This window comes from Panthera uncia, chromosome B4, assembly GCF_023721935.1.
Source record: "Panthera uncia isolate 11264 chromosome B4, Puncia_PCG_1.0, whole genome shotgun sequence".
Lineage (NCBI taxonomy): Eukaryota > Metazoa > Chordata > Mammalia > Carnivora > Felidae > Panthera > Panthera uncia.
Window position 1 is genome coordinate 21,052,283 of NC_064809.1, and position 9,263 is coordinate 21,061,545.

General features: G+C 56.2%; 1 protein-coding gene across 1 annotated transcript; it reads left to right on the top strand.

Moving 5' to 3' along the window:
• Window positions 1-4,816: 4,816 nt before the first annotated feature.
• PTF1A (pancreas associated transcription factor 1a) lies at window positions 4,817-6,487 on the top strand. Its single transcript, XM_049624698.1, has 2 exons — window positions 4,817-5,603; window positions 5,998-6,487. The coding sequence occupies exons 1-2, from the start codon at window positions 4,817-4,819 to the stop codon at window positions 6,198-6,200; spliced, it is 990 nt and encodes a 329-aa protein (XP_049480655.1). The 3' UTR covers window positions 6,201-6,487.
• The last annotated feature ends 2,776 nt before the right edge of the window (window positions 6,488-9,263 follow it).

A 9,263-nucleotide genomic window follows, 5' to 3' on the forward strand; every position in this document is an offset into this window, starting at 1 on the left:
TTACGCCCAGAGAGTTACTTAGCCTATCTGAATCTTCGTATTTGCAAACAATAACAATACCTGCAGCGTATCAAGGTGCTACGTTAGATGCAAATCAGCCAATCCACGTGAAAATCATATTAAATGAGCTACATTAGGCATAGAGACAAAGGAGGGGCAGAAAGATGCTATGTAACATATTTTAGATACAAAACCACACAGACCTGGGGTTGCATTCTGACGCCTTCTCATACCGGCCATGCAACCGTGGACGGAAGGCTGAGCCTTGCTTATTCGCCAGCTGAAGTAAGGAGGACACTCTTCAGGTTGCAGAATTATGAGGGCGAATGATAAACACGTCTGCAAGTCCTCCAAAATGCCCGTTCCTACCTTTCCTAGCACTCGTATTACTCTTTCTGCCTATCTTAGTATAAAATAAATTGCAGGCCTTCTAAACAATTCAAGGAGCTCTGACTAGTGGAAAGGACCATAGGAGTGAAACAAAGAAAACCAGAGAGAAGTCCTCAGGGCATCTGGAGAAATGGAATGTTAATTACGGACGGAGTGAAAAGTACAGGAGAGGCACGGTGATGTAGGCAGGGGTAGTTCAAGGAAAGCCTTGTAAGCTGGGTCAAGCATCCTCCAGGCCCGTCATTTCCAGGATGGAACGCAATGTCACAAGATCACAGGGGGCCTTCTCAGTGGAAAAACCATCCATAACCAATAAAGTGTGACTTTGGGGCCAGAGAAAGCCCCATGATCCCATATTTAATTTTGCATACTTTGTCTTATGCCAGGAATAGCACCATTCAGTGATTCCACCCTCGGCACTCAGGAGGTGCTGTGGTATCCAAAGTGCAGCCAGGACTCCGGAGAGTTGGGGAGGCCAGGAAGGTGGTACCTGGTAATCTGGGCAGATTTAGAACAGGGCCTGACTGACTCCTTTGCACACCAATATAAACCTACCCTTTATGAATGGGTATAAGCAAGGCTGGAACTCGCTCTCAGCAGCCAGTGGAACCAGCACTGGGCTGAAGTAACCCGCTGTGTGACCTCAGGGAAGTCACTGAACCCTGCTGGGCCTCAGAAACCTTTCACCATTAATCCCGTGATTCTATTTTTCAAATCCTTTCCTAGCAGAAGAGGGGTAAAGAATGGGTTGCTGGGGCACCTGGGTGGCTCAGTCGGTTAAGCGTCTGACTTTGGCTCAGATCAGGATCTCACTGTTCATGGGTTCGAGCCCCACATCGGGCTCTGCACTGACAGCACGGCACCTGCTTTGGATCCTCGGTCTCTCTCTCTCTCTCTCTCTCTCTGCCCCTCCTCCACTCTCTCCCCCACTCTCTCGCGCGCTGTCTACATAGACCCAGCAGGCATCAGACCCCATGGGCACAGACGAAGGGCAAGTTGAAGGATGGAGAGCCCGGAGGCCCCACTCTTCATTAGTGATGTCTGCCCGAAACTCATCCTGGGAAAGAGCCAGGGGGGCCTGGGCTCCAACTCTCCAGTCGTTGCTCCCAAAAGCTAGGGCAAGATGCTAGAAGGGTTTGATGGGAAATGGATGAACAAATATGCAGATGAACAAGTATTCGGGTCCTTGAGACTCCTGGGAGGGAGAGAGCTGAGAGGCACGGTGGGGTGGGGGCAGCAAGGCTTCCTCGGTGCCCAGTGGGGCCTTGCCAGAAGTTCTGGAACCGAGAACCTTGAAGACGTATGAGGCTCCTAGGCAGCCCCGACAGAGTGTGTGAGGAGTCAACTGGGCCCCGGGGCAGCAGGTGGCACTGAGCAAAGACTTGAAAAAAAAAAAAAATCACAAGGCCTCACCGGTATTGTAACTAAAAAGAAGCAATTGCCCCTGCCACTGCTGACCTTAGCGGATGGGTGTTAGTTTATAATGAGGCAGGTATTTCTCAGGATGTCAGGGAACATCTCTTCTGAGGACAGAGATGTTGTGGGAGGAGAAGGATGCTGGGCCTTAGCAGGGGTGAGGAGGCTCACAGCTCTGGGACCATCTCTGTCCCTCTCTTCACGAAGTACACCTGCAAACTTTTGACCCTGTCCCTCTCCGTGTGCCCAGAGGATCCACGAAGAGTGGAGGGAGGGGCTGGAATGAGAGCTGGGCCTCCAGCCATTTCCTCAACCAACCTGTTGCTTCCTGAGGTGGAGGGCAGCCGTCCACACTGTTGGGACCTCCAGTGACCCAGAGGAAATGTCCTTTATTAGTGGTGTAGTCTTTCTTCTTTTTATTAGAGAAAAGAACCATCATGTCTTACTTACATGCATGCCCACACCAGTATCCCAGTCTCTGCAGGCCTAGCCCTTGGTCCCAACAGGAGTGGTCTCCAGACAGTCGGTGATTCTTTAAGGGGGACACGGTGGGGGTGAGGAACAAGAGGGTGAAGAGGGTTATGTCTGAACACGTGACTATCCTGTCTTTTCCTCCTATCCCATGCTCGTCCACGAAGCCCGAGAACTGCCCAGAATGTTCACACTAGCTCTGCTCAGCCTCATGGGGCAGTAAGGTTTCCAGCTCGTTTCCCATTAGCTCACCTAGGTGCCCAAGGTAATTTTCTGTACTCTACCACAAACTCACTGAGCCTATGTGGGATGATTTTGTGTGGAAGCTAACTGTTAAAATCACACGGGGTAAAAAGACACCCCATATACACGCCTACTGACTCCCAGGACCCCCAGCTCCCTCCCCAACATAACCACTTTCTCCAAAGCCACCTGGATGAATCAGAGAAGGCCCCTCAGCCTCTCCAAGAGACCGCCTTTGTAGGCTGGATTCCAGCCTTCACTGAACGGTTAGCAATATTTTGGATGAGGCTTTGAAGTCTGATCATTTATTATTCTCCCAAGTCCTCTGACTGATCCAAGAGCATGTTGCCACTTAATTTCAGTCCAACCAAGTGAGGGAAAGGGATGAGGGCCTTTTCAATGTAAAGAGAACTGGGTGCACACCACCAGCTGGCTAGATCTGTGGTCTTGACCCCCCACTCCCCAAAAGCTTCCTTCTCTTTGAGGTGAGACAGATAAATCTAGATGCACGAAACTGCAGCTCAGGTCTGACACAGGGTACGCGGCCACGTTTGCATCAGCGTCATGGATAGCCACCTCACCGGGAAGGGGCACAGGCTGACACAGGAAAGAACTTGCTGTAAAACAGTTAAGTCTTTGGGTTAAAATTGTTTGGGGTTTTTGACATTAGCCTCTGGTCTTCTAACCGTACGTAATTTTTGCCCTTACCTTTTGGGTCACAGCAGTTGAGTTGGAAACAGTGTAAGGTCTAAAACCAAGAAGCGTGTTGAAATCGCTGTTCTTAAAAGGCACGGCCTTGGATTTTGAGAGGAGTCTGAAAACGCCCTAGAAGCCTCTGGTGAGACAAGTGTCTGAAAAAGGAAGCGGCTGACCCACGAAGCCCTCGCCTCTCAGTCTTCTGTTCAGAGAACGTGCGCCACTTTGCTCTCCCGGGGTTCGAGTTGGAGCTTGGCTTTTTCCAGGAATTGCCCCGACCTTGAAAGTGTTTCTTTGTTACTCTTATACTGAAGAATTCGAGTTGCATCGCCGGCTGTGATAAAGCGTGTCATGGGCCATAGCACACAGGTTTTGTGTTTGGGGGTTTTTGTTTTTGTTTTTTAAAGGTCGAGAAAGAAAAAAAAAAAAATCATTCAGGGACAGTCCCGGTGGCCAGTCAGAAAGGTGAGGGACCCAGGCTTTGAAAGGGTTCACACTCGCCCTTTAACTTCCATGCCCACCCTCCGGACTGCTCCAGAGCAGACGATTCATTGGACTCCTTTTGTATCAGGTTTTACTGCTCCGAACCCCTAGGGTCTCGATTTGCTCTCCGCAGAAACGTGCCCCACTGAGCCGCTCTCCAAGGCAGCCCCTCCAGTGTCCCCATCTATTTCTCCCGGGCGGGGTAAAGGAGGGGAGGGGAGACCGGCCGAAGGCTCGCGCCCCTCTTCTCCGGCCTGAGTCTGGAACGCGTGGGAGCTGCACGGCGTCGCCTCCCCACCCCACCCGCACACACCGTGCAAACTTTACAGGAGTCCTTGAAAAGTGCGCTGATGAGAGGAGACCCAGCGAAACTCAGGCCGGAGGCCGGCGCGCGCAAGGGGCCGGCGAATGCACCCCGCCGGACAGCCCGGCGTTTGTCCCCGGACCCCCGAGCTCCGCCCGCGATCCGCTCCGCACCCTGCGCCGCCGACGCGCACCCATGGGACCTTTGGTGGCTGCGAGCAGACGCCTCGCGCCGCGCGTCCCAGTCCCCGCGCGGAAGGGCCCAGCCTCGCGCAGCGCGCGGGAGACGAGCGGCGGGCGCCGCGGGCCGCAGGGACCCCCGGAGGCCCGCGCCCCGCAGGCGCTCGTCGGAGGAGCGGGCGGGGAGGGACGCGAGGGGCCCCGGGCCGCGCGAGCCCCGCCCCCTCTTCGCCCCGGGAGCTCCCACTGGGAGCGAAGCCGCCCGGGCCCCGGCGCCGCCGACGGGGCCTCCCTGCCCCCCCTCCCGCCGGCACCCCGCACTCGGTGATTGGCTGGCGCCGCGGGTCCCTGGCACGCGCCTGTGGATGTAGTTATAAGAATCCTCGCGTGCCGGCCCTGGGCTTCAGCAAGTCGGCCACAGCCCTCCCCGGCGCAGCGCGGGCGCCCGCCAGAGCCGAGCGGCCGCGGACACTCCAGGGAGGCCGGGGGGCGGGCGGCGGGCGGGCAGCGCTCACCGCCTCTGGCGCACCAGCCCGGAGGGAGGGGGCTTGCCTCTCGAGCCAGAACTGCAACGTCAAACATCCCGGGAGCCACCTCAGCCGCCCCCCGCCCCGGGCCCGCGGCGGCACGGAGCATGGACGCGGTGCTGCTAGAGCACTTCCCCGGGGGCCTGGACGCCTTCCCGTCTCCTTACTTTGACGAGGAGGACTTCTTCACCGACCAGTCCTCTCGGGACCCGCTGGAGGACGGCGATGAGCTGCTGGCGGACGAGCAGGCGGAGGTGGAGTTCCTCAGCCACCAGCTGCACGAGTACTGCTACCGCGACGGGGCGTGCCTGCTGCTGCAGCCCGCGCCCTCGGCGGCCCCGCACGCGCTCGCCCCGCCGCCCTCGGGGGGCCCCGGCGAGCCGGAGGACGGCGGCGGCGGCTACTGCTGCGACGCAGGGGCGCCCCCCGGCGGCTTCCCCTACTCGCCTGGCTCGCCGCCCGCGTGCCTGGCCTACCCGTGCGCGGGGGCGGCCGTGCTGTCCCCCGAGGCCCGGCTGCGCGGCCTGAGCGGGGCGGCGGCGGCGGCGGCGGCGGCGCGGCGGCGGCGGCGGGTGCGCTCCGAGGCCGAGCTGCAGCAGCTGCGGCGGGCGGCGATGGTGCGCGAGCGGCGGCGCATGCAGTCCATCAACGACGCCTTCGAGGGGCTGCGCTCGCACATCCCCACGCTGCCCTACGAGAAGCGCCTCTCCAAGGTGGACACGCTGCGCCTGGCCATCGGCTACATCAACTTCCTCAGCGAGCTGGTGCAGGCCGACCTGCCGCTGCGCGGCGGCGGCGCGGGCGGCGGCGGGGGGCCGGGCGGCGGCGGGCGCCTGGGCGGGGACAGCCCGGGCAGCCAGACCCAGAAAGTCATCATCTGCCATCGGGGCACCCGTAAGTGCGTCCGCAGCCCAGCTCGGGGAGACGGGGACGGGCACGGGAAGGTCCCGGAGGGGCTGGGCGAACGGACCCACCGGCCGAGCGACGGACAGTTAGAGGGTCCGTCGGCACCGGCGACCTTGAGCACGAGTCGGCGTTCGGCAGGGTCCTTCTGCCACTTGACCGCGGCTGGGAGGGCGTGCGTCTCCGGGAGATTTGCAGCTCCAGGGATTCCGGGGAGTGGGCGCTGGGGGGCTCGAGGGGTGGAGGAAGCGGGGTCGTTGTAATAAAACCTAAGACCCGCCCGTTCGGCCGAGGCGCCCAGGACGGGATCCTAAAGGACCAGAGAGGGCATCGCTGGGAATACAGTTGGACGTTCATGGTCTGTTTTCTCTTCTCACCTCCTCAGGGTCCCCCTCCCCCAGCGACCCGGATTATGGCCTCCCTCCCCTGGCAGGACACTCCCTCTCATGGACTGATGAAAAGCAACTCAAAGAACAAAATATTATCCGAACAGCCAAAGTGTGGACCCCAGAGGACCCCAGAAAACTCACCAACAAATCTCCCTTCAACAACATAGAAAACGAACCGCCTTTTGAGTTTGTGTCCTGAGAAGCCCCAGACCCGCCTGAGGATCTGATTCTGTCTCTGTGCATATTGTACATGTAAATATCAATAATGTAATTTAAGAATCACATTTTTCTAAAGGCAATCAACTGTTATTTATCTATTTATTATCCTGTCGAGTTAATGAAATAGACGATCTCTTTTTAAGTATATAATTTATATAATTTATCCTGATTTTCTAAAAATATGCAATAGCCTGTGATTTCCCCCCCAGCACCTTTGGCAGAACTCTGCGTTGTTGGAAGAACTCTGGCCGGACAACTTCATGCTAATTTATTGCCAGATATGGTTTATTTCTAAGCGATGTTAATAAATGCTGTTTACACTTTTTTCTAAAACTTACTTGTCTAATACATGAGGGGGGTAGCTTTTTAAAAAGAAGAATGAACTTTGTAAAAGATAACTGAACCAGCCATGCAAAATGTAGCTTTCTAGCAAGAAACCACCTTTCAGTTAGATTTAGCTGACAGTGGGTAAGAGGGTTAGGCCCCACCTCTCTGAGAGGGCCCCTTATCTGCATCCCTTGCCCTAAATAGTAACTTTGGCTATAATATTTATCCTACCCTCCAAACACCCTATGAGGCAAATGGTCATGGCGTATTTATTATTCCCATTTCTCAGAGGGGAAAGCGAGGGCTCAGAGACGATGTTTGACTCACCCAAGGTCACCTTGCCCTGTCTCACCGTAGTGCTTGAAGCGAGCGAGTTGGGTCCGGTGGGAACAAAAAGCTAGTTTCTGGGCTGGCTGAGGGAGGGGGTCATGGTGCTTCCGCGGGCTGGGGAGGAAGAGGTGCTCGTGAGCTCCCCGGTGACCCATCCCTCCTGTAGTTACAGGATCAGGTATGTGGACCCGAGTACTCCTCTCAAGGGAGACGACGGGGTAGACCAGGACGCTGACGCCGGGAGACCCCCTGGGATGCCTCCCAACACAATCCAGGGTCTTTTAGGTAAGGCGAGGAGACGGGCCGCTCCTCCGGCACTTCCGCAAAAGTTACTTTTGAAATTGACTTCGTCTCGTCTCCAAGAGAATGATCTCGTCTTCCTTGGCAAGCAGCCTGGGGAGAAAGGCGAGCCTCGCGAGGAGGGAGCAGGGCCGCCCCCTAGCGAAGGGGAGAGGCGCGAGGGCGCGCGGCCCGGGTCGCGCCCCCGGAAAGCCCTGGAAACCCGGGCTGTGGCTGGTCTCCTGAGAGGCAGCCCCGCACCTTCTAGGCTCTCGGGGCGCCCTCCGCTCTGGGCCCGAGGGCCCGCGCTCGCGGCGGGCGCGCGCCTTCCAGCTGAGCCGTCCCCGCGCCGCGCAGGCCTGGCCAAGGCGAGGTGCCCCTCCGCCTCCCGGCAGCGGCTTGGTCAGCCAAGGTACAGCGTCGAATCTCCCCCGGTACCCACGGCCCTGCCGCAGGACAATATGTCGGCAGCATGCTAATTGCTTTAACCTAGTTTCAGACCCACCGAGGGGTTCCTCGCGCGCCGCGGGTGCCATGGACCTCGTCCAAGTGCAATTAAAGCGAGGCCGCGAGCCCGACCCCGAAGCGCGGCCCGGCCAGACACGCGGAGATTCTGGGTCGCGGAGCTCCCAGGAGGCCCTTGGTCATGGACCTTCACACCCCTTTCAGGCTACGCAGCTTCTCCCGGCCCTCCCCCTAAAAGATGGAGATTTCACACTGGAGACAGAATTTGGGAACGAGAGAAAATAATTCGATTTTGTCCTGTAATCGAGCCCCATTAAACACGAAAGTTGCTTTGGCACAAATGCTTCTATCAGGCATGTAATCTCATTACACTCATTAGAAAGTCAAATGTTAGGCAGACTTCAACTCAATTATAAGTTATCTAAGTACTGTACCGCATTCTTCGTCAGTGTAGACAGACCTGCGTTTCAATTGGGTTGGGTAGTGTGGCACTCGCAGTTAAAACACTACAATCATTGTGATGTGGCACCTTTTATTTTGCGTGCCACTTTTTTTTGTGGGATTCAATGCTTCAACACATCCTTTAGTGCGGTGCAGATGAAGCGGAAAAGCCGGGCTGAGCATGTAAAACACCAGGGTCTCTATCTTGTCACTCTTCTGTCCTGACTTGGCAAGTCCCTTTAAACACAACCTTCAAAGAGACTGACAGCTTCTTTTTATTTACTCATAATCCATTCATGCTAGTGTAGCAATTCTTAAAAAAAAAAAACACAACGGCGGCAGTAAAAGCAGAACAAAGGTATCATTTCAGAGGCTCCTTTGGCGTCAGAGAGGCCCGTGCTGCACTTGGTAGGGCAGGCTGGAGGGCCTCTGGCCTGGGGCAGCTCTGGCCAGTACATACAGCCTGGCACTGGAAGGACCAGTGGGCAGTCTGAGCGATGGGTATTCAGCGGTCCTTCTAAGTCCACACGTTTCTTCCAACTTAAAAAAAAAAAAAAAAAAAAAAGTTCCGTATGAAAATAATGGAGTAAGCCAAACCCTTGGGTGGCCAAGGACACTCTTTGCTCAGCCTTGCTCTTCTGAACACCCCTAGGCCCCAGGTTGAATCCCAGCCTGGGACCCCCAGGGGAAAGAGTTTCCAGTCCTCGCTGGCGGCCTTAGTCCATTTAGCATAATAAAGAGGCTGCAAACCCAGAACCCAGTACGTTTCCTGATCTCTACTGGCGGGCTGGCTAAATCTTTCTCCAGTGGTCGAGACTGCCCTGCTAGGGACTGTGGGAGGAGAGAGGACTGGAGAGGGTTTCGAGAAGACTTCTGAGAAGAGAGTTGGGGTGAGGTACCCTCCCTTCCCCCCAACACTTTGCCCCCTACCGCCAAATACAAATCCTCAATTCCCACCTATTCAGCCGGTCTCCATCCCAGGTTGGCCTTTGTGTCAGAGTGCCAATGGCTCTACTCAGTAAAAGCCCCTTCTCATCCCTCCCTCACCCCTACATTTCCGGTGGGCATGAGGGTTGGAGACCTCTCATCATAGCCTTCAAAGATATTACACCTCATGAAAAGAGGCCTTTCTGGTTCCCAAGGCTGGAAACCTGAGGCATCCTGCTTCTTCCCTTTGTTTTTCATCAGAAAATTCCAGGTT